The sequence below is a fragment of the Hypanus sabinus genome, chromosome 17, assembly GCF_030144855.1.
Source record: "Hypanus sabinus isolate sHypSab1 chromosome 17, sHypSab1.hap1, whole genome shotgun sequence".
Taxonomy (NCBI): domain Eukaryota; kingdom Metazoa; phylum Chordata; class Chondrichthyes; order Myliobatiformes; family Dasyatidae; genus Hypanus; species Hypanus sabinus.
In genome coordinates, this window is record NC_082722.1 from 80288558 (window position 1) to 80315030 (window position 26473).

General features: G+C 42.7%; 1 protein-coding gene across 2 annotated transcripts in view; it reads right to left on the reverse strand.

Annotated features, from left to right (window-relative positions):
• Positions 1-25019, reverse strand: part of LOC132407076 (protein LSM14 homolog A-like) — an 87447-nt gene extending 62428 nt beyond the window's left edge. For both annotated transcript variants that reach the window (XM_059993345.1, XM_059993344.1), the window contains exon 1: positions 24222-25019. In XM_059993345.1, coding sequence (XP_059849328.1) covers positions 24222-24642 — 421 coding nt within the window. In that variant the 5' untranslated portion in view covers positions 24643-25019. The remainder of the gene's footprint in view (positions 1-24221) is intronic.
• Positions 25020-26473: the final 1454 nt, after the last annotated feature.

Consider the following 26473-nt stretch of genomic DNA (forward strand, 5'->3'; position numbering starts at 1 on the left):
GTAACCATAGATGACCTCCACGAGGACCACAACCCTGTAATAGTTTAGAGGCTTGCGTGCTCCAATAACTCAAAGAGCTATGTTGGCTGGAGTCAGGGCTTTATGATTTGGCTCTTGGTAGTATCACTCTTGCCAAACAGGTCAAAGGGTAGAGGCCAGATTAAGAGTGGTCCATTGGTCCTCCTGGTTGTCAGCTCAGGGCTAACAACCCTGACTGTTCAAACAAAATGGCTACGGAATCAACAATGAAAAATCCCCTGCATCTGAATGCAACTGTATTCCTGAGTCTTCACCTGGGACTTGCGTGGCTGACAGTAGTGAAAACTGAGAGGCAGCTGCTGGCACGATGAAGGAAGCCCTGAACACTGCCAAAGGTGGAGGCCCTTCATTGTTGCCCTAAACAGAAATATACAGGGCAGACAAGATAATTGACCCAATTATAACCCGGGCCAAATGAAACCAATTGTGTCCTGTGTTATGCAAGCAAAATGAGAAGGTTTGGTTGCTAGAGCCATGAAAGTGCCTGAAACTCAAAACGAACATTTCTTGTGCATCTATCATGACCTTGTGACATTCAAAACTACTGTACAATCAATGAAGTATATGAAGTATCATCACCATTGTAAATTACTATGGCAGCGAATTGTGAAAAATGTGATCATTTTGCTATATATAGTGGATTGACTGGGACACATTGGGACTAGTGCATTTTGGCCCAACTAAGCAGCTGCCCCAATTAGCCAAAGTTTCAAAGAAATTGTTAAAAAGGTATAAAAAAGACAAACTATCATTTAACTAAGTACAAAAGAATTATGTACAGAACACTACCAATCCTACTACAATACTATAAAACTGTATTAGTTCCTAATGGTCAGAGACAAAGGAACTCATCCAGTGTACGCTGCCGTGTTCTTTAAATGAACAAAATCACTGCAGACACCTAGTGCAGATAATGGACAGCCTTCAATGCCTTCCTGTATGAAACAGTGCCAAAAATCACTGCTTTTTAATTCAGTGTCCATTAGCCCAAATGATTAACTTCACACAAGCATACATAACTGATGTCACAGTTTGCTCTGAGCATGGTGTAGTGTCCAACAGCCACTCCATTGCATACAACTGATGCTAGTTTGAAACTGTTTGGCAATTGTTTCCTGTCCTAATTAAATGGCATACTTTCCCAAATAAACAAAGGGAATCCCAGCTATTCTCTTGAATAGTTCTTGTTCTTTAAAAATTGTCCCAAATAAGAAGCTGCCCTGATTAACCAGAATCCACTGTATTTAGAAAAATAGTCATTAACAAGTTTTAGATAACTGATTAACCAATACCTGTCAAATTCAAAACATTTTTGAGTGGTCATCATCATGAGTTCTGTCTAAATTCACCAGGATATAATGGAAAAATAATAATTAAACGGTAGCTGGTAAAGGAACTACAGTCAAAGTTTAAAGCATTGTAAGATATAGAATGCAGGAAGTTATATTAATGAAAAGTTATGTAACATTTTATATCACAATACTTGTTATAATTGTATCATTTTATTGCGGTATTTGGTCAGGTTTCAATAAACTTTTCAACTGTTAGATGGCTCATTGCTCTTTAAAAAAATAATTAACTCCTTATGCAACAAGTTAAACAACCAAATCATAAAAATATTAAATACATAAAATTCAACCTGTTTTACCACTATAAACCTCTAAATTGAGAATTCCCATTGGACTATCTCTGATCCAAAGGGAGGAGATGCATGAAGACAATTTTCCACTGTGGTATACATTGCCACAAATGGGAACAGCTGAATACCAGTATTCCCTTTGGGACTGGCCAGGCGCAGTCAACTCAGTCCAGTGAGTATTTTAGTCAATGAACCTTCCTGGGAAGTAGCCATGAACAGAAAAAGTCATGCAATCACTGTGTGAATGAGGCTTGACCAACTGAGGATCTCAAATAATTTAAGTTAAGGGAATTGGGATTCTTTTTTAGGGCACAGCTTTAATTTTATATTTAAAAAAAACACCATGGCAAGGGGTGCCATGGTAGCATAGCAGTTAGCACAACCCTATTACAGCTCAGGGCGTTGGAGTTTGGGAGTTCAATTCCAGCGCCCTCTGTAAACAAGTTTGTATGTTCTTTCCCATGTGCGAGTAGGTTTCCACTGGGTGCTCTGATTTCCTCCCACAGTCCAAAGATGTACTGGTTAATAGGTTAATTGGTCATTGTAAAATGTCCCGTGACTAGCCTAGAGTTAAATAATTGGGTTGCTGGACAGTGTGGCTCATTGGGCCAGTGGAGCCTGTTCCGTGCTGTATCTCTAAATAAGTAAACAAACAGACCTAGAACGTTTATTATAAAAAGACAATTTAACATCGACTGGTTAACACACCAATTTCTCTCCCAACTGAGAACCAGTTGCAAGCACACACCACTCCACAATACTGACATGGGAAATGTACAACACAATGAACTCTGACCATAGGGCACGATCTCACCACCATTCCCGATAACATTGGCACAACAATTTTACATTAAACTTAAGCGCAAACTCAGAATTTAACAAGATCACTGCATTAAGACTGAGGGAAATGTAACAAGTCATGATTTTAGCAGTTTATTTTTTAGAAGAGCACCTTTCAGGAAAAGGAAACCAGATGCAAAGTGAATAAAAGCAAACTGGCTTTCTTCTAATTCACTCTCAACTCCAATAACAAGTTATCTCGAGCCATTATTAGCAAATGACCTCTGCCTCCAAAAAGCTCAGGCTCTGATGGTCCTGTTTCTGGACTCAAATCAACAGATCACAATCAGAGGTGATAGTTAGCTACCAAACCAAGGAGCTGATTATCAATAAGAGGAAAAAACCACAGGTCTATGAGCTAGTCCTCCCTCATTAGGGAATCAGAGGTGGAGAGGGTTAGTAACTTCAAATTCCTTGCTGTTATATCAAAGGATCTTTTCTGGGACCAGCACATGTGCAATTACAAAGAAGGCACAGCAGTAGATTTACATTCTTAGAAGCTTGTGCAGCTTCAGCATGTTTTTTTTGACAAACTTCGCTAGATACATTGTGAGAGTATCCTGAACAGTAGCATCACGACCTACTGTGGAAACACCAATGCCCAAAAGCAGAAAAGCCTACAAAGAGTAGTGGATATATCCTGGTACATCACGGGCAAAGCCCTGTACACCACTGAGCACATTTACAAGCAGCACTGCTACAGGAGAGCAGCACCCATCATCAACGACCTCCACCATCCAGGCAATGCTCTCTTCCCACTGCTGCCATCAGGCAGGAGGTAGAGGAGTGTCAGGACTCACACCATCTGGTTATTACCCCTCAATCATCAGGCTCCTGAACCGAAGGGATAACTTCACCCATGTCAACTCTGAACTTTAATTTTACTGTCAAAGTATACATGTATAATTGTCTATTCCAGATACCCATTAAATATAGAACATGGGTGTGGATGAAAGACATCAACCCCGCCCCCCCAGCAAAATTCACAGACCCCAAAATCACTCCCTCACCCGCAGTGAAAAAACAGCCACAAAAACAATCAATGATTCTCTACTCGTTAACAATCTTTGCCCCCCCACTTGCAGCAAAGAACAGTGACAGTAGCACCACATCTCTAACACCCCTTACACACAAAAAAATTAACAGATCACCCACCTGCTAATTGACCACAAGAAAGAAAACACTGAAAAATTTAAAAAGAACTTCAGTTTATTGCATATATTTCTGACATTAAATGTACTTATTGAAATCAATATAGAGTACAGTCCAATAATCACATAAATCTCAGAATATATGGGAAATGCCTTTTCGCTGCATACAACGAGAGCAGACACACAAGCTCAGTACTTCTGTAAAGTGTGACTGGCGACCTGGGTTCTAACACCACCAACCCAGGACCAAATGCTGCCCATGCTGATCCGGGCTGAACACGATGATCCATTGCTGGCCCCCTCAGCATTCAGCTCGATGCTTCAGTCTTCCTCACCACTTTGTGATGGAGTCATTCTTTTTAAAAAATTTTTTTTTATTGAATTTTCAAATAGGTTACAGAAAGAAAAAAAATTATCAACCCTTCTCCCCTCCCCCCAAACATATCCCTATATAAAAAAAAGAAAAAAGAAAGAAAGAAAGAATGCCTGGATATCGGAATTCTTGACCCTACACCTCATCTTTGGTCTTTTCTATAAGTCAGTTTGTGTTCTCTGACCTTTTCTGCCCCTTGTCTCTGATCTCCACTGGGCAGTTCTCCGGGCACGGCACTGTACTGGATCCCATGATCAAGATTCAAATTGTACATCACAGGCTCCACCAGTTTCCGTAACAAAAACAAGACACAAAAAATAAGCAGAAGGCATAGAGAACATGAAATAATCAGGAAGTTTTGCTATCTGGAAAATATCGCCCATAGAATTGATGTTCGCTGGTGCCATATTGACCAGAAGATCAAACAACTTAATTCACAACCTATGGAGTAATTTCCAAGGACTCTACAACTCATATTACCAGTATTAGATATCTATTTATTGTATTTGCACAAATTGCTTTTTTAAAAAAACACATTGGTTGTGTCAATCTTGATATGTAGTTTTTCATTTATTGTTCTTTTTTTGTTCTACTGTAAATGCTCATAAGAAAGTGAATCTCAGAGTAGTATATAGTGATATACAGTCAGTGGTACAGGAGTGGAACCTGGTGTGGTCACCTGCTGCTGTAGTCCATATCCATTTCAAGTTTCGACATGTTGTGTATTCAGAAATGTGATTCTACACACCACTGTTGTAACATGTGGTTATTTGACTTACTGCTGCCTTCCTGTCAGCTTGAACCAGTTTAGCATTTTCCCCTGACCTCCCTCATTAAGAAAGTATTTTCATCCCCAGAACTGCCACTCACTAGATATTTTTTGTTTTCTGCACCATTCTCTGTAAACTCTAGAGTGCATGAAACTCCCAGAAGATCAGCAGTTTTTGAGATACTCAAACCATCCATTCCACTTTTCAAGTCACTTACATCACATTTCTTCCCCATTCTGGCATTTGGTCTGAGCAACAATCGAACCTCTTGACTGTGTTTGCATGCTTTTATGTATTGTCATATGATTGGCTCATTAGATGTTTGCATTAATGCGCAGGTGTACAGCTGTACCTAATAAAGTGGCCACTGAGTCAGCATTGATGTCAGTGCAAGTGCACGGTTGCTTTGAGGAAAGAAACCCAGTCAATGGTTTTCCTGTCCAGCCAAAGCCTGACTCTTCAAAATCATAATGAACTTCACTGTGTAGAGGCCAATGTACATCTAACAATAGCAAAGAACACACCATAAAAAGCAGTCCATGACCAGCCTTTTGACTGGACAATAACTGCTAATCAGGCAGCTTTGTGCACATGCCAAGACTTACTGAACAAAAATGAAACAATTTCCTCCCACAATCACAGCAATTTGTGCGCACAGCAAGAGCAGCAACTTCAAATGCTACTGAGACCTTCACTATACTTATTGTACTCTGACCTCGAAAAGAAAACTTCCTCACCTACATAACTGGTTAAGGAGACATTTTTCTGAACAGGATGGAATCACCCCCTCCCCACCAATCACAAGGGCAGATATCTCAGACACACTGTACTTACTGCTGTGTGCCACTTGATATTTCATCAACTATTAAGTACAGGGATCTGCATTGAGATTTCAACCCAAAAAAAAGCAATAATTTAGAGAAAAAGGCAAGTAATATGCTTGTAGTGATAGACTGAATTTAGCTCTAAAACCCAATTGCACCGAGAGAAAATTAGACTTGATCACAACAAAGGACATGGACGTAACATCAAAGTAAATTTATTATCAAAGTATGAATATGTCACCATATACAACCCAGATATTAATTTTCTTGTAGGCATTTACAGGAAAAATAACAAAATATAACAGAATTTACAAAAAAAGACTGACAAACATAAAGAAGAAAAAATTATGTGTATAAAAGAAATAATACTGAGAACATAAGTTGTAGAGTTCTTGAAAGTGAGTCCATAGGTTGCAGAATCAGTCAGAGTTGTGGTGAGTGAAGTTATCCATGCCAGTTCAGGAGTCTGATGGTTGCAGGGTAATAGCTGTTCCTGAACCTGGTGGTGTGGCACCCAAGGCTCCTGTACCTCCTGCCCAATGGTCATTGGAAGAAGAGACAGATGCTGCTTTCTGTGACAGCACTCCATGTAAATGGCTCACTGGAGGGAAGGGCTTTGCCTTTGATGTACTGGGCTTTTCCATTCCTGGGCATTGGTGTTTCTAAACCAGACCATGATGTAATCAGTTAGGATACTCTTCACTGTGCACCTACAGAAGTTTGTCAAAATTTTTGGTAACATACCAAATCTACACAAACTTCTAAGGAAATAGAAGCACTGTTATGTCATCATTGTTGAGACATGCTAAATCTTTGCAAACTTCTAAGTAGACGCATTGCCGTGCTTTCCTCATGATAACTCTTATGTGCTGGTCCATGAAAGACCTCTTATATGTTAAGGAATTTAAAGTTACTGACCCTGTCTAGCTCCAATCCCCTGATGAGAACTGGCTCATGGACCTCTGGTTTCTTTCTCCTGTAGTCAATAATCAGCTCTCTGGTTTTGCTGAAAGTCAAAGGAAGCTGTTTTGGGAAAAATGTAATTTTAAAAGTGAGTTTTTAAAAAATTGTAGATGCTGGAATTGCTGTGATCTGATACGACAGCATGGCAGATTGGATTGGAGTTATGAACGTTGCTTTGCAAATGGACAATGCAAAGAAAATTGGGAAGCTATGCACAACCATTATTTAACTTGAGTTCAGCTTCAGCTAAGAATGAAAGAGTACAGGTAAAGACATAACTTTAGGAAGAATACCATGACCGTCAGGAGGAGCACACAGGATAATGAAAAAAATGGAATCTTCTCCTTCGAGTAGTGACTAGTGCAAGATTTAAACCAGGTCATCAAAATTAAGATTTTGATGTAAAGAGTGTATCAGTAACCAAAGCGCATGGATTTGGTTAATTAGAAATACAGTATGGAACAGGCCCTTCTGGCCCAGTAAGCCACACCGCAGAGCAACTCACCTATTTGATTAATACTAGACTAATCACTGGACAATTTACAATAATCAATTAACCAACTAACCAATATGTCTTTGGACTGTCGAAGGAAACCAGAGCACCCATAGAAGACTTTAGTGGTCATGGCAAGAAATACTAACCCTTTACAGATCTCTCCTGAGATCTGGGTGGCATGGTAGCATAGCAGTTAGCACAACGCTTTACAGGACCTGTAACCCAGGTTCGATTCCAGCCGCTGTCTGGGTTTCCTCCAGGTGGTCCACTTTCCTCCCTTAGTCCAAAGATGTATCAGTTGGTAGGTTAATTGGTCATTGTAAATTGTCCCATAATTAGTCTTGGGTTAAATCAGGGGTTGCTGGATGGTGTGGCTCAAAGGACCGAAAAGACTACTCCGTGCTATAACACAATAATTAGCCAATAAATCCAAGAAACATAATAGGATCTATGAAAGACCACACTCAACAGGGCAAAAAAAAACGTGCAAAAGAGAACTAACTGCAAATACAAAAAAAAATAATAATAGTAATAAATAAGCAACATTGAGAACATGAGACCAAGAGTCCTTGAAAGTGAGCCCCTAGGTTGTGGAACAGTTCAATGATGAAGTTATCCTGTCTAGTTAAAGAGCCTGATGGTTAAGGTGTAATAACTGTTCCTGAACATGGTGGTGTGGGTTCTGAGGTTTCAGTACCTTCACCTTGATGGCAGCAGCGAGAAGAGAGCATGGCCTGGAGGGTGGGAGGGCCCTTGATGATGAACGCTGCTTCTCTGCAGCAGTGCTCCATGTAGATGTGCTCAATGGTGGGGAGGGCTTTAACTGTGATAGACTGGGCCATATCCACTACTTTCTGAGGCCTTTCCATTCAATGCCATTAGTGCTCCCGTACTAGGCTGTGATGCAACCAGACGATATACTCTCCACACATCTATAGAAGTTCGTCACAGTTTTAGATAACATGCTGAAGCTTTGCAAACTTCTAAGAAAGTAGAAACATTGCCGTGCTTTCTTCACACGTGCTGAACCCAGTAGATTCCCTGAAGTGATAACACCTAGGAACTTGAAGTTTGTTGACCCTCTCCACCACTGATCCCCTAATGAAAAATAGACCTCTGATTTCCTCTTCCTTGAGTCAATAATCAGCTCCTTGGTCTTGCTGACGTTGAGCAAGAAATTGTTATTATGACATCACTCAGCCAGATTTTCATTCTTCCTCTTATATGCTGATTCATCACCAGCTTTGAGTCAGCCAATGACAGTGATGTCATCATCGTTTAAATATGGAATTGGAGCTGTGCTTAGCCACACAGTCATAAGTGTAAGGTGAGTAGAGCTGGGGACTAAAAACACAGCCTTGTGGTTCACTTGTGCTGATGGAGATTGTGGAGCTGATGTTGTTGCCAATCCAAACTATCTGGGATCTGCAATGGGGGAAATAGAGGATCCAATTGCTCAAGGAGGTATTAAGGCCAAGGTCTTGAAGCTTATTGATAAGTATTGAGGGGATGATAGTATTACATGCTTAGCTGTAGTTGATAAAGAGCATACTGATGTATACATCTTTGCTGTCCAGATGGTACTGAAATTGAACTCCAATGCCCTGAGCTATAATAACATTGTGCTAAGCTACTATGGTGCTTTATCGCAATATGAGAGAGACAATGGAAGGAGATGAAGATTTAGGGCTACGAGGGCTTTTCAGTAGAGTGCATCAAATGAGCTCCTCCTCAGATTCAAGACACCAGAAACTGCCACCAATAGAACCACACATTGAAGTCTTAAGCCAAAAAGTCATGTAGGGAGATGACGAGTCAAAGCTGCGAGCTGTAAACTGTCCCTAGGAGGTGAATTACGTTGAAATGAGGACAAATCACCGATACTGAAGCCAAAACAATCAGACTCAAAAAGTTACCTTCCCCAAGCAGAAGGGTTGATCAATACCTTAACCCACTAATCCACCCCTCCACATCCCCAACCTCCACTATTTTATCATTTCCGGTCAGTCACCTTATACAGGTGTCCCCCGTTTTTCGAACGTTTGCTTTACAACACCTCACTGTTATGAAAGACCTACACTAGTTACCTGTTTTCGCTAACAGAAGGTGTTTTCACTATTACGAAAAAAGGCAGCGCACGCGCCGAGTAGCCAAGCTACTCCCCTGGAACTGCATTCTAGCCGGCATTGCTTAAACACGTGTCTGTGAGCATCTGTGCTTTATGTCGATTTATTTTGCGTATCCGTTAGCAAGATGAGTTCTAAGGTATCGGAAAAGCCTAAAAGAGTGCGTAAGGGTGTTAAACTTAGCGTAAAACTAGACATAATTAAGTGCTTCAATTGTGAACAGAATAAGGATATAGTGAGTTTGGCTAAGGGTTTGTGGAAGTTGACGAAGCTGATGTTGAAGAGGTTTTGGCATCCCATGACCAGGAACTGACAGATGAAGAGGAAAGGATGACAATTGAAACCAAACACAGTAGCGAACAGACCAAAAGTGAAGTCGTCCAGGAACTGAACGTGAAGCAATTGTGTGAGAGATTGACAACGCTGCAATGAGTACAGAAAAATATGACTTTAATTTTGAAAGGGTACATAGGTTTAGGGCATATTTGCAGGATGGTTTGAGTGCTTACAAAGAACTGTATGATAGAAAAATGCGCGAGATTAAGCAGTCAAGCATACTGTCGTTTTTCAAGCCTTCCACATCAGCCACAGCAGATGACAAAACTTGACCTTTGACATCGAAGCAGGCAGACATAGAAGATGACCTACCTGCCCTGATGGAAACAGACGATGATGGGATGACACCCCAGTCTTCCACCACCTCAACCTCCGACGACTCAGCCTAACACACCTTCATCAGTGTGCTCAGTCTTCCCGACTCCAGTAAGCGAAACTACACTGTACATACATTATTTCTACTCTATATAGGCTGTGTATTTTTATGTGTTATTTGGTATGATTTGGCAGCTTCATAGCTTAAAGGTTACTCGAAAGGGTGCTTCTGCCAAGAGTGCTTGCGCTGAGTCTTTCCGCCGAGAGCGCTTGCGTGAGATTTTCGCTACGGTGGACAGTGCTGCAATAATTGTAGAAAAGTATTCCCACTTTATATAGGCTGTGTATTTACTAGATCATTCCTGCTTTTACTATATGTTACTGTTGTTTTAGGTTTTATGTGTTATTTGGCATGATTTGGTAGGTTATTTTTTGGGTCTGCCAATGCTCACAAATTTTTCCCATATAAATAAATGATAATTGCTTCTTCACTTTACGACATTCCGTCTTACAAACCATTTCATAGGAACACTTTGAATAGCGGGGGGAACCTGTATAGAGACACTCCTGTGCCTAGTGTCAACTTATGGACATGCAATCAATGTATTTAAGACCATAAGATATAGGAGCAGAATTAGGCCATCTGGCCCATTGAGTTTGCTCCGCCATTCAATCATGGCTAATCCTTTTTTTAAAATCTCCTCCTCAACCCCAGTTCCCACCTTCTCCCGTAACCTTTGATGCAAGCTACCTTACGTATTTATATTTGAGTTTTCATCATCTTATTGCGCTTTTTTGTTGTGCTGCATCAAAATTGATGTAATAATTATCTTTTACACTTATCTACTGGAAATGACATTGAACAATCTTGAATATTTACACAGCATTCAGCAGAATGAAGTAAAGAACTAGTTCAGGCTTTCATTTTCTAGGATATTCCAGCCCATCCCGAGATGCCTTTGAGGTGAAGGTGAACCACTGTCATAAACCAAACGTCCTTGTGCTGAAGGTATCACCACAGAATTATCAAGTGGGCAGTTCCAGAATTTTGACTGCAAGTTTGAAGGAATGGCAATAGATTTCCAAATTAAAATGCTGTGTGGCACATTGAAACTTAATGATAGAAGTTTTTCTAAACATTTGCCACCCTTGTAATCCTTCGTGTTACATGTTGTACATTTGATTAAAGTCATTACAATGGGGCAGCACGGTAGCTTGGCAGTTAGCATGTTGCTATTACAGTGCCAGCAATACAGTGCCAATTCGTGCCAATGTTTGTAAGGAGTTTGTATGTTCTCCCGTGACAGCGTGGGTTTCCTCCAGGTGATCCAGTTTCCTCCCACATTCCAAAGATGCACAGGTTAGTAGGTTAATTTTTCATGTGTGTGCAATAGAGCACGTGCAGGCTCATTGGGTCAGAAGGGCCTATTACTGAGTTGTATCTCTAAACAGAGAAATAAAGTTGCATCTTTAACTAATGTTGAAGAAGAAGCTTTAATACATCATATGAAAGGAGTTAAGTTTGGATTGGGGTTGGGGTCAATAGGTGCCAATCAATTTGGAAGATTTTTTTGAAGATACAGTTTTCTAGCTGAGTTGATAGAATTCAAATGCGTTCTTGATGGCACTGCAGACTGCAGGACATACCCTCTTCTGATCATTTTTATCATCGGAGAGGAAGATACTGGAGCGTGGAGACATATATTCAATGTTTTAGAAACAGCTTCTTCCCCATTCACAGTTTTCTGAACAGGCCATGAACCTACAAATACTACCTCTCTTGCACTAATTATTTCAGTTTTTAAAATTGGAACTTACAGTATTGTTTTACTGTCTTACAATGATTGCAGTAATTTATAGCTTGTTAATGTCTTGCACTGTACCGCTGTCACAAAACAATAAATTTCACATTTTCTTGAACTTCCAGTGATTGCCCTACCTTCACCAATCCCATTTCCCTTTCACCTTTTTCCTTACAACCCATCAATCCCCCCCCCCCCCATTCCTCCTCCTTCCCTTTCTTCCATGGTCTTCTACCCACTCCTATCAGATTCCCCCTCCTCCAGCCCTTTATCTCTTTCAACAATCAACTTCCCAGCTTTACCCTTCCCCCTCTCCCAGTTTCACCTATCACCTTGTAATTCCTCCTCCCCTCACCCCCACCTTCTTACTTTGACTTCTCATCTTTTTTCCAGCCCTGAAGGGTCTTGGCCAAACGTTGACTGTTTATTCCTTTCCATAGATGCTACCTGGCCTTCTGAGTTCCTCCAGCATTTTGTGTGTGTGTGTGTGTGTGTTGGTCTGGATTTCAGAATCTGCAGATTTTCTCATGTTTGAAATTTCATATATGTCAATGATAATTAACCTGATGGTGAATGCACAAAAGCTGGATGGCTGAGCATTAATGGGAGGTGATTACTATTTGAAATATTAATTACATTACAGTTCAAACATTATCTCTGACCTATTGGTCCTGCCCTGAATACTGATCTGGCCTAGGTTAAGGAGATAAACAGCTATCTCCCAGAAAGATAGGGACTCCAATTTTAAACACACCATCACAAGCAGAGGGCAAAGGGCTATAAAATCCAGCAGAATCTGAACTAAAGACAATACCAGAAATACAGTACTCAGTTCCTTTGTTCACTTAAGTTTGCTTTACAAATATCACAATTTGAGCATTATCAGGAAAGCTTACTGATCTGAAACATTAACTGACATATTCTGTATTTATATCATAATCAGATCGCTGGTTAATATTACTCCAGCTAATATAGATTCATATTTTTAGCTGATACATGGAGACTTGAAGCTTTCTCCAAGGATTAAAACTGCACATCACAAAAAGGGTAGAACATTTCCAATAATGTCACTTTCCACTCTATCAACAGAACCAAAGGCTAGAGAACTTTTTATTGCTCCAAAGCTTTGAGTGATTAAATAGTGCAGAAAATAACTAATTTGTTAATATGCACATGAACCAGCAATTAATTCAATGAATATAAAATTTAAAATTTGTAGCAAAGTGGTCTATAAATGCAATTATTCAACAACATTTACCTGCAGAAAAAATAGAAATAAATCTGTTTTAATTTGTGAGACTTTCATAAAACCAATTTCAGTAATTCTTGTCACTCATCTCCTCTCTAGCATTTGCAACAACAAATCTAATCTGAAACAAGGCTCAGACTATGCCTGGGCTGGCTTGTAAAGCACAAAATCATTTCCAACACATAAAAACAAGTAGACACCAAGCTCAGACTCCTCAGTTTTTAGAAAGGAGAACACAAGTCCAGAAAGAAGAACACAGCAAAAGTGCATACATGAGGATGCTCTTGATCGATTACAGCTCATCATTTAATGCCATCATCCCCTCAAAACTAGTCAGTAAACTCCAAGACCTGGGCCTCAATACACCCTCATGCAATTGGATCCTGGATTTCCTCACTAGTAGACCCCAATCAGCTCAGATTGGCAAAAACATCTCCTCCATAATCTCCATCAGCACAGCAGGGATGTGTGCTTAGCCGCCTGCTCTACACCTATGACTGTGTGGTAAAATACAGCCCCAACAACATATACAAGTTTGCTGATGACACCACTGTTGTGGACTGTAACAAAGGTGGTAATGAATCAGCATACAGGAGGAAGACCGAAAATTTGGCTGAGTTTAATAACAACCACCTCTCACTCAATGTCAATAAGACCAAGAAAATGACTGTGGACTTCAGGAGAGGGAAATTGAGCCAGTAATCTTCAGAAATACTGAAAATACTACATAAAATCAACACAGAAAAAAAAAACTACACTAGACTACAGACCTACCCAGGACTGCAAAAAGTGCACAAAACAGTGCAGGCATTACAATAAATAATAAACAAGACAATAGGCACAGTAAAGAGTAGTAAGCTGGTGTCAGTCCAGTCTCTGGGTATTGAGGAGTCTGATGGTTGAGGGGAAGAAACTGTTACATAGTCTGGTCGTAAGAGCCTGATTGCTTTGGTGCCTTTTCCCAGATGGCAGGAGGGAGGAGAGCTTGTATGAGGAGTGCGTGGGGTCCTTCATAATGCTGTTTGCTTTGCAGATGCAGCGTGTAATGTAAATGTCTGTAATGGAGGGAAGAGAGACCCCGATGATCTTCTCAGCTGACCTCACTATCGGCTGCAGGGTCTTGCAGGGTCGAGATGGTGCAATTTCCGAACTAGGCAGTGATGCAGCTGCTCAGGATGCTCTCAATACAACCCCTGTAGAATGTGATGAGGATGGGGGTGTGGGAGATGGATTTTCCTCAGCCCAGAGACGCTGCTGGGCTTTCTTTGCTATGGAGCTGGTATTGAGGGACCAGGTGAGATTCTCCGCCAGGTGAACCCCAAGAAATTTGGTGCTCTTAACGATCTCTACCGAGGAGCCGTCGATGTTCAGTGGAGAGTGGTCGCTCCGTGCCCTCCTAAAGTCAATAACCATCTTTTGTTTTGTTCACCTTCAGGGACAGATTGTTAGCTCTGCACCAGTCTGTTAGCCACTGCACCTCCTCTCTGTATGCTGACTCGTCATTCTTGCTGATGAGACCCAGCATGGTCGTGCCATCGGTGAAATTCAAGCTGTGTGTTGCAGCAGAGTGAACAGCAGTGGTCTGAGCACACAGCCTTGGGGGGCCCCGTGCTCAGTGTAATGGTGTTGGAGGTGTTGCCTTCAATCCGGACTGTGAGGTCTCCCAGTCAGGAAGTCTAGTATTCAGTTACAGAGGGAGGTGTTCAGGCCCAGTAGGCTCAGTTTTCCAATCAGTTTCTGAGGGATGATTGTGTTGAATGCTGAGCTGAAATCTATGAACAGCATCCGAACGTACATGTCTTTTTTGTCCAGGTGGGTTAGGGCCAGGTGGAGGGTGGTGGTAATGGCGTCGTCTGTTGAACGGTTGGGACAGTACACAAACTGCAGGGGGTCCAGTGAGGGGGGCGGCAGGGTCTTGATATGCCTCCTGACGAGCTTCTCAAAACACTTCATGATGATGGATGTGAGTGCAATGGGACGGTAGTCATTGAGGCAGGACACTGAAGACTTCTTCGGCATGGGGACGATGGTGGCGGCCTTGAAGCATGTTGGAAAGATGGCACTGCTCAGGGAGATGTCGAAGATGTCAGTGAGAACATCTGCTAGCTGGTCTGCACATCCTCTGAGCACTCTACCGGGAATATTGTCTGGTCCGGCAGCCTTCTGTGGGTTGACCCCGCACAGGGTTCTTCTCATATCGGCCACGCTGAGACAGAGCACCTGGTCATTTGGAGGAGGGGTGGACTTCCTCGTCGCCACATCATTTTCCGCCTCAAAATGAGCATAGAAGTTGTTCAGTGCATCTGGGAGGGAGGCATCACCCGCACAGTCAGGTGATGAACTAAATGCCCTTCCACATGTGCTGTGTGTCGCCGCTGTCCTGTAAGTGGCTGTGGATTCGCTGGGTGTGTGCACACCTTGCCTCTCTGATGGCCCACGACAGTTTGGCCCTTGCTGTTGTTAGGGCTGCCTTGTTGCCTGCCCTGAAAGGGATGATTACACTCATTCCACTTCTAGTGTTGCCACAACCAACGATCTCACTTTAAGGACTCTTTTTCTTGTTATTTCATACTCATTATTTATTACTATTTATTTATATCTGCATTTGCACTGTTTACAATTTATTGCTCCTAATGCTTACAGTTACTGTTCTATAGATCTGCTAAGTAGGTTTCTCAGGGTGACGTATATGTAAACTGGATACAAATTTTACTTCGAACTAATGCATCTCTCAAACAAGCTGCACCAGTAAGATTCTGAATGATCCACAACTACCTTTTGATCTAATTCCCATGCAAACCTTGATCCCCTTCATATACAAAGTCTATCAGTCCAAGTCATGAAAATTCTCAAAAACTGTGCATCCTTAGTCCAAAAGACAGATAATTCTAAAGAATAATAGCAGTCACAGTTAAAAAATCCGTCATGTCCAAAATGGACCACCTCTTTCCCCTAGACCAGGGGTCAGCAACCTTTACCACTGAAAGAGCCACTTGGACCCGTTTCCCACAGAAAAGAAAACACTGGGAGCCGCAAAACCCGTTTGACATTTAAAATGAAATAACACTGCATACAACATTTTGTTTTGCCTTTATGCTATGTATAAATAAACTATAATGTGTTGCATTTATGAAATTGATGAACTCCTGCAGAGAAAACGAAATTACATTTCTGCATGCAACAAAAACATTTTGAACTCCGAAAAAAAGACGTTGGGTTGAAGGTTACTTTTAAGTAAAATACTCAACGTCTATTTGAGTCCTTCTTGTATTTATGAAAAATGCCAAACTTAAATTTGCCGCCAGCAGCAAACCAAAAATAACGTCAGCCAGCTGTCAACCTGAAAAATAAAAGGACTATTTCACTGAACAATGAAAACATATGAATATACGTAAAATAATAGGCAATTAAAATATTTATCATACTTGGTCAGGTTGACTCACACCTGACAAAGCAGTCGTATTCAGTAGGGATGGATCGATGCTTAGGGGAGTGACCGGGAAGGATAATGTGTTTTTTTCCTCTCTGAACTCACAGAAGCGTTTCCCAAACGATGTTTGCATTGCGATGATTGCAGAATGTAAATACTCCGAATTTATCATGTCGTGACCTTGTTTGAACTCTCTCAAATTGGGGAAGTGAGACAATGTGCCTTTCTGTAAATCTCTGGCAAGCACTGTCAACTTGCGCTCGAATGCCAAAACATCCTCCAACATGTGCAGGGCTGTACGTCCTTACCCCTGAAGAGCTGTGTTCAGCGTGTTCAGGTGCGCTGTCATGTCTACCATGAAGTGTAGCTTTTCCAGCCACTCTGGCTGTTCCAGCTCAGGAAAGGTGGGCCCTTTGCTGCCCAGGAAAGTTTTCACTTCTTCCAGACACGCGACAAAGCGTTTCAGCACCTTCCCTCTGGACAGCCAGCGATAAAAACACGTTGTAGCGGTGTGCTACACGCAGTCAGTAAACTGCAGTCAAAGATAGCTTTATTCGAACTAAACAGCCTTGCTTTTAAGCCTCCCTCAACCCGCCCCCCATGGGCGCGGATGCTGCAAAAGACATGTACTCACAAACCCCCGTAGGCTATCTCCCTTAGCCTGAACGCTGGCTAATTGTGAGCCGGTTCGGATGTGTCAGGAAATGGGTCGCCACAACGTCTTAATTAGATTGTACAAGATCACCATAATCTTCAAATTTAGAATTACATTTCAAAAACTAACAAACTAACATAAAATACATTTTAATTAAATACTGACCAATTATTTCCCAAAGCAACAGGGAGCCGCAGCACAGACGTAAAAGAGCCACATGTGGCTCCGGAGCCGCGGGTTGCCGACCCCCGCCCTAGACTATAACACTATGTTATGGGGAGGCTGGTAGCTTAATGGTTAGTGCGACATTATTACACCTCGGGGCATCAGAGTTCGGAATTCAATCCCAGTGTCTTCTGTAGGGAAGTTTGTACGTTCCCCCAGTGACTCCAGGTGCTCTGGTGTCCTCCCACAGTACAAAGACCTTTGAGTTAGTGGGTTAATAGGTCATTGTAAATTGTACCGTGATTAGAGTAGGGTTAAATCACTGGGTTGGTAGCAGTGTGGCTTGAAGAGCTGCAAGGGCCCGTTCTGTGCTGTATCTTTAAATAAAGAAATACTTCTGGAATCACTCTACTCATCTGCAAAGAAAGAATTGTACTACTTAGCCTCCCATCTCTGTGGTGATCTGGTGGACTTATGTTCCATCTACTGGCAAATGAACTGCACTGAATCCTCCAAGTGCTGTACAATCAAAACCTGAGCAGTAGGAATCAAGTTTGCTATCAAAAGTAAGGAAAAAAACTCAAAAATACTCCAAAATGAAGCTGAATCAACATTTCAAGTCCATGTTCTGATGAAGGACCTAGATAAGAGTGGGTGTGGAGAGGATGTTTCCTATAGTAGGGGGAGTCTAGAACCAGGGACCAGCTCCAGAATAGAGGGATGTCCACTTAGAAAGAGATGAGGATGAATTTCTCTCGCTAGAGGGTGGTGAAAATGTGGAATTCATTGCAAAGGACGCCTGTGGCGCCCAAGTCATTAGGTATATTTAAAACAGAGGTTAATAGGTTCTTGATTAGTCAGTACATAAAAGGTTACAGAGAAAAGGTAGGAGAGTGCAGTTGAGAGGGCTAATAAATTAGCCATGATGGAATTGTGGAGCAGACTCATTGGACTGAATAGCCCAATTCTTCTTCTATGTGTTATCTTTGCCCTATTTCTCTTTCTACAGATGTAGAACTTGTAAACCGAATTGTGATTAGACTGGGGCTGCTCACTATGTCGCAGCAAAAAGTTTGCAACATTTTAGACATCTCAACTATTTTACAAACAGCTGTGGAAAGTTCCCTCTGATCTTCCAGACCATCCCAAAATTCCCCCTCAAACACACACTCCAACGAGTCTTTTACAAAATACTGTACCAAAAACTCTAAACTGCACTAAGAATACTGGGCGTTCTCAGTGAGGCTAAGAGTCAATTTTATCATAAAAGTGGCCTTCGCTTCCTGAGACCACTAGGAGCTCAAGAGATGCCACAATAATCTGCATAGAGCCATCAAGGTGGCAAAATGGGGACAACCCTGCGATAATGCAGCATATAACAAGGACTGCACATCATTGCAGACTCAAGAGGAAATGCAGCAGTAAAGCCAACATTGCTGGCTTACTCCTGGACGAGCTAAATTTTTTTTTACACTCAATTCGAGGTTGATAAAACTGAATCCCCAAGGAGAGCCATTGACGAGACCTGCTCCTTAGTCATCTCTGAGGCTGAGGTACTTAGAACATTCCAAAGTGTCAACAGCCGCAAGGCAGCGGGACAGGAAGGCATCCCAGGGCAGGTCCTCAAAGTGTGTGTGGAACAGCTGGACATTTTTAATCTCTCCCACTTACTGATAATGCCATAGCCACTGCACTACGCACCATCCTCATTCACCTGGAGAAGGATGCATTACCTGGACTACAGTTCAGCATTCAACACCGTAATTCCCTCCAGACTTGACCGGAAGCTCAGAGACCTCGGCCTGCAGCCCACTTTGTGTAGCTGGATCCCAGACTTCCTATCCACACTCCTCTATTCTGAAGCTGTGCCCTATTGCCAACAGGTGGTAAGGATGGGCTCCCTCACCTCCACCCCTCTGCCCCTCAAAACAGGTGCCTCCAGGGTTGTGTCCTGAGTCCCCTCCTCTACTCCCTTTACACCTATGACTGTGCTACCACACACAGCTCCAATCTGCTGATCAAATTCGCAGATGACACGACATTGATCAGCCTCATCTCTAGCATTGACAAGACAGCCTACAAAGGAGAGGTTAACACCCTGACACAGTGGTGCCAAGATAACAATCTCTTCCTCCGTGTCCAAAAAACAAAAGAGCTGAATGTGGAGAAATGGAGACAGGCTCAGCCCAATCAGCATCAATGGGACTGCAGTCGACCTCGAGGATGAGTAGTTTCAAGTTCCTCGGTATACACATCATCGAAAATCTCATGGACTGTACACAGCGGCTGTGTGACTAAAAAAAGCACATCAAAGTCTCTTTCACCTCAAGCGACTGAAGAAGTTTGGCATGGGCCGCCAAATCCTCGAGGTCTCTACAACTGACAGCATCCTGTTCGGCTATATCACCGCCTGGTATGGGAACTACACCAACCTTGATCGCTGGGCACTGCAGAGAGTGGTATGGACAGCCCAACGCATCTGTGAATGTGAACTTCCCTCCATTGAGGACATTTATAGCAGCAGGTGCATAAAGGAGGCCTGGAAGATCATCGGGGCCACCAGTCACCCCAACCATAAACTGTTTCAGCTGCTTTCGTCAGGCAAACGGTACCAGAGCATTAAACCCAGGACCAACAGGCTACAGGACAGCTTCTTTCTACAAACCATTAGACATAAATTCACATGTTTGTACATTATGACAGAGTCACAATGCAAAGATTTTTACTCCCTCATGTTGTGGGACAGATGTAAGATTTAAATAAATACAATTTAAGAGTCTAACAACAGTGGGATAGAAGCTGTCCTTGAGCCTAATGGTATATGCTTTTAGGCTACTGTACCTTCTGCCCGAGGGGAGGTGAGAAGACAGAATGTCTGAGGGGGAGAGGTCTTTGATTATGCTGTGCTTTAGTGAGGCAGTGAGGTGTGTAGACAGAGTCCATGGAGGGGAAGCTGGTTTCTGTGGCATGTCCACAATTCTGCAGTTTCTTAAAGTGACAGATAGCAGTTACCATACCACGACTTTATGCATCCAACCGGAATGCTTTCTATGGTGCATTGGTAAAAACTTATGAGTCAATAGGGACACTTGAATTTACTCAGCCTCCTGAGGAAGCAGAGGCATTGATAGCTTTCTACTTGGCTGTGACTTCAAACTATTTGGACCAGTGCGAGCTCTTAGTGAATTTGAAGCTCTTCAGCTCAACACCACTGGTGTAACAGATGCGTGTGCAACACACCTCTTTCTAGGGCCAATGAGCAGCTCTTCCATTTTGCTGACATCGAGGGGAAAGGTTTTTGTCAGGACACCACATCACTAAACTCCCCATCTCCTTTCAGTACTCTGACTCAATGTTTTGGAGATACGCCCCACCACAACTATATCACCTATAAACTTGTAGACAGAGTTAGGGCAGAATGTGACCACACAGTCAGCAGAAAAGGGGGCTGATGATGCAACCTGAGGTAACTGGTTCAAAGTGAACTGTACTACAAGCCCTTTGAGGGCAACAGGTTCAAGTCTCTCTCACTGCAACAAGTGCAAGAATGCAACATATGTTGAACTTAATGATTTAAAGAAATGTACTGGTAGAGGTTGGTGAAGTAATAGGTAAAGGTGTAATCACGGATTGCTTGACAGAAAAGCAACAGATGCTCAGAGAAATTTTAATCATGAAACAATTTGACTACAGAGACATGAAGATTGATCAAACTTTGAAATTTACAAGGTATTCAAAAAAAGCATTTTAATTCAAATTCAGACAAGTATTCTCCCACAACTCTCTTCCATAAAAACAAGTTAAGCTCAACTGCATCTTTTCATGGTAAACTGGATAGGGAAGGCAGCTCCAATAGAGCAAAGGGGAGACATGATGTTAAATTAACAGACCTGATATGGACTTTTGACCATACGATCTACCACATCATGTCCAGGACATAATTCTCCCTAACGTCCACCATCTCCAACAGGATCCCACACATCTTTTCCTCTCCCCTGCAGGGATTACTCCCTACGAGCCTGCCCTGTACATTTGTCCCTCCCCACTAATCTCTCTCCTGGTACTTATCTACAGCTTGCTACCACCCAAACTGGACCCCCTACAATTCGCCTACCAACTTGACCAATCGACAGATGACACAATAGCCACTGCTCTGCATACCATCCTTACACATCTGGAGAAGGATGCTTATGTGAGAATGTTGTTCTTGGACTACAGTTCAGCATTCAGCATAGTTCCATCCAGGCTCAACAAGCAGCTCAGAGACCTTGGCCTTGACCCTGTCTTGTGCAGCTGGATCCTGGACTTCCTGTCTGGTCGCCAGCAAGTGGTAAGAGCGGGCTCTCTCACCTCCAGCCCTCTGACTCTCAATACAGGAGCCCCTCAGGGCTGTGTACTGAGTATTCTCCTTTACTCCCTGTATACCCATGGCTGTCGCCACCCACAGATCTAATCTGCTAATTAATTTTGCTGACAACACTACATTGATTGGCCATATCTCAAACAATAACAAGGTGGCCAACAGAGAAGAAATCATCTCTCTGACACAGTGGTGTCAAGAAAACAACCTCTCCCTCAATGTCACAAAAACAAAGCAGCAGGTGGTGGATTACAGGAGGAATGGAGACGGATTAACCCCTATTGACATCAATGGAACTGGGGTGGAGAGGGTGAACAGCTTCAAGTTTCTCGGCATCCACATCACCGAGGACCTCACGTGGTCTGTACACTCTAGCTGTGTGGTGAAAAAGGCACAAAAGCAGCTCTTTCACCTCAGATGGTTGAGGAGGTTTGGTATGGGCCCCCAAATCCTAAGAACTTTTTACAGGAGCATAATTGAGAGCATCCTGACTGGCTGCATCACTGCCTGGTATGGGAACTGTACCTCCCTCTATCGTTGGAGAGTGGTGCAGTCAGCCCAGGACATCTGTAGTTGTGAAACTTCCCATTCAGGGTATTTACATGGACAGGTGTGTAAAAAAGGTCTGTAGGATCATTGAGTCCCCAGTCACCCCAGTCACAATCTATTCCAGCTGCTACCATCCGGGAAATGGTATCGCTATATGAAAGCCAGGACCAACAGGCTCCGGGACAGCTTCTTCCACCAGGCCATCAGACTGATGAACTCACACTGATTTGAGTGTACTCTATATTACACTGACTGTTCTATTTATTATAAATTGCTATGATTACACATTTTAGACAGAGACATAACGTAAAGATTTTTATTCCTCATGTATGTGAAGGATGTAAGAAATAAAGTCAATTCAATTCAATGCAAGTGGAACAAGCGCCACACCTGCCCCTTCACCTCCTCCCTCACTACCATTCAGGGGCCAAAGCAGTCCTTCCAGGTGAGGTGACACTTCACCTGTAAGTCTGTTGGGGTCATCTACTGTATCCTGCGCTCCCAGTGTGGCCTCCTGTTTATCAATGAGACCCAACATAGATTGGGAGACTGCTTTGCTGAGTAGCCAGCCTCTGCAAGAAAAAAACAGAATCTTCCTGTAGCCACCCATTTCATTTCCACTTTCCGTTCCATTCTGGCCTCCTCTGTGACCACGATGAGGTCACACTCAGGTTGGAGCAGCAACATCTTATATTCCGTCTGGGTAGCCTCCAACCTGATGGCATGAACATTTCTTGAAATTCCAGTAACTGCCCGCCCCTCCCCTTTCTTCCATGGTCTTCTACCCTCTTCTATCAGATTCTCCCTTCTCCAGCCCTTGATTTCTTTCACCAATTAACGTCCCATTTCTTTTCTTCACGCCTCCCCGGTTTCACCTATTACCTGCCACCTTGTACTTCTTCCTCCCCTACCCAAATCTTCTTAATCTGACCTCCCCTTCATTTCCAGTCCTGATGAAAGGTCTCGGACCCAAACATCAATTGTTTACTCTTTTCCATAGATGCTGCCTTGCCTGATGAGTTCCTCTCGCATTTTGTGTTTTGCTTTTAGGTTTGAGCAGGTGTTTTAAAATGTCAGCTGAGTTTGCATCCCTTATAGTTTTTGGTATTGAATTTGACAGTTTTGTGTTACATTAAAAATTACTTTATAATATTTGTAATGTAAAATCTCAGACATTATTTGATAGAACTTGGAACCCAACCTAAAATCAATAGTGGATAACACAACGGGTGTATTTGGCAAAATAACAAAAGTTATTTTAGGAGACCAATATAAATACACTATCACCCTCTTTCAATACAAAACCTGGCCAGTCTGCAAGCCAGATAATCAGACAGGACACTATAATTACCAGTAATATCCCTATCTACACATCAGGCACAATTCTCAAACTCCTCCCCCTTCATAACAAAACACTAGCAGACAAAACTGCCTTTAGTAACTAAACAATTCTTTCAAATATTGCACTGGTTTGTTTTAACAATGTAAAAGCCAGTGCATTGCCAACGAACTGGTCAGTATCTTTGAAACCAAGTTTACGACTTGAGCCAACTGTAAACAGCACCTTGAGGTCTTTTCAACGTAAAAAAAAACTCTGCTGAAAATACCCTGCACTTAAACAGAATTTATTCACAAATTTCAACTTAATTCATCTTCCTAAAACAAGCTAAGATAATCCGCTCGTCTACTTTGGAACAAGGTGCAGTACATTTGATTTCACAAACTGATCAGTGAGATCCAAAAAGCCCGAAGTGTTTCAACCATTAAGTTTGACAGAGGAAAAAGTTGTTTTTTTAAAAAATTCTTATAGATGGAAATTGGAGTTTCCCGATCGACAGACCAACTGAGAATCGTTAAACCAGGCAATCCAGAAATCAAAATGTGGTAAAACTCAGGGAGACAAAACGAAATGCAATTGAAAGGACACAATATCCTGTTGACAAACCCGCCATTTTAAATAATATCCTTTCTATTCCGTAACTCGGGAGCGCCCTGAGTGCGGCTGCCGTCGGTGCCGGTTTGCACGGGGCAGCTCGCTGGGGTGGTGTGAGGGGAGAGTCGGAGGCTGTGAGCCGGCCACGGGCCCCTCTCCCCTCTCCCGCTCGCTGGGCCCGGCGCCTCCCGCTCTGCGCCATTTACCTTTGGCTAAAGCGACGGTGGAGTTCTCGGTGTCGATGGTGTACAGGATCCCCTCGTACCGGATCTCCGCCTTGGAGATGAGGCTGATTTTGCTGCCGATGTACGGAGTCCCGCCGCTCATGGTGCTGCCCGTGTGGTGGCGGTCCGTCGGCGAGCTGGGTGAAGCGGCGGATGGACGCCGATGGAGTCGGCCTCCCTCTCTCTCCGCTCCGTGTCGTGACGTTGTCAGGCAGCGGCCAACATGGCGGCCCGCGGCCCGGCGCCCGCTCCCGCTCGCCTCAGCCGGCCCGCTCCCGCGGCGGGCGCTCCGACTGCACCGGCGGTGCCGGCATTTGCTTCTCTCACTTGCTGCGACTTCAACGCTGGGGAGACACACCGCAAAGTCATCTTCTCGGGAAGTTGTCTTTTTAAAAAGCACCATAAGGTTTTGTTTTCCTACTTTTTATTGATAAAGGACTTTCAGGCACAATCTTATCAGAAATGAATGCAGGGAGAAGAAAGACAGGACATTGTATAGACAGAAGGGATGAGCTAGTTGGGCATTTGATCACAGCTTGTCCTTTGCACATGGGTTGTTCGTCCGTGTTTGTGGTGTTTCATTGAGTCTATTGTCTTGCTTTGTATTCACTGTGAATGCCCCCATGAAAATTAATCTCAGGGTTGTATATGGTGACATACATGTACTTTAATAATTACTTTGAACTTTGAATTTTGCAAAGCTGAGACATTATCAAACTGTGTAATCACAAAGATAAATCAAACTTGATCAAGTGGCTTTCACTGTCTACAGTTGGGCACTTAACGATCCAACAAGGAATGCTACCACAAGAAAAGCATCCATCATCAAGGGACCCCACTGTCCACGCCATGCTCTCGTCTTGCTGTGGTCTTCAGGAAGGAGGAACAGGAGTCTCAGATCCCACACCACCAAGTTCAGAAAGTTTATTACCCTGCAGAATCAAAATCAGGTTTATTACCATTGACATGTATGCTATAAATTGCAATAAAATATATCTAGAATTTGAAATGTAGTGCAAAAAGAGAGTAAAAATAGTAATAATTCTCCACCTTCCCCCAGTCCATTTCCCTCCAACCTATCACTTCCTAGCTCTCTACTTTATCCCTCCCCCCACTTCTTATCCCCCCTCGACCATCCCATGTTACTTCACTCTTGATGAAGGGTTTCGGCCCGAAATGTCGTCACTACTTGCTCCCATAGATGCTGTCTGGCCTGCTAAGTTCTGCCAGCATTTTGTGTTTTGAAAAATATTGAGGCATTGTTCATGGGTTCATTGACTGTTCGGAAGTCCGATGGAGGTGCAGAAGGTCCTTCATTGGCAGGGTCCTGAATCAGCGGGGATAGCTTCACTTGCTATGACTCTGAACTGATTCTACAACCTGCAAACTCACTTTCAAGGACTCTTCACAATTCATGCTCTCAGTATTATTTTTATTTGGACAGTTTCTCCTTTTTTTGCACAATGTACTTTGGTGTGCACCAGGCTTTATCAGTTCATATTTTTTATTATACAGTAGTTCTTCCTGTAAATAAATGCCTGCAAGAAATGAATCTCAGGTTAGTATATGGTAATATATACCAATTTAAAGAGATTTGAAAGTAGGAGGAGGAAATCTGAAATGATAGAAGACAGGAGGGGATGGGGTGAAGTTAAGAGCTGGAAAGGTGATTGGCAAAATCACGCCACCCCCTCCTGTCTTAACCATATAACCATATAACAATCACAGCATGGAAACAGGCCATCTCGGCCCTCCTAGTCCGTGCCGAACTCTTAATCTCACCTAGTCCCACCTACCTGCACTCAGCCCATAACCCTCCACTCCTTTCCTGTCCATATACCTATCCAATTTTACCTTAAATAATACAACTTCTATCATTTCGGATTTCCCCCTCCCCCTCCTACTTTCAAATCTCTTAGTATCTTTTTCAGTTAGTCCTGATGGACTAACAGAAAAAGTTAGAGGAGTTAGAGAAGTTAGAAAAGTTAGAGAAGCACTGTCCCGAAGCATCGACAGTACTTCTCCCTATAGATGCTGCCTGGCCTGCTGTGTTCCACCAGCATTTTGTGTGTGTTGCTTGAATTTCCAGCATCTGCAGATTCTCTCGTGTCAGCATTATCTCCTTGCTTTTATATTCTATTCCCATTGAAATGCCAATATTGCATTTGCCTTCATTATACAGGCTCAGCCTGTACATTAACTTCCCGTAAGTTCTGCCATCATCTCCGCCAGTT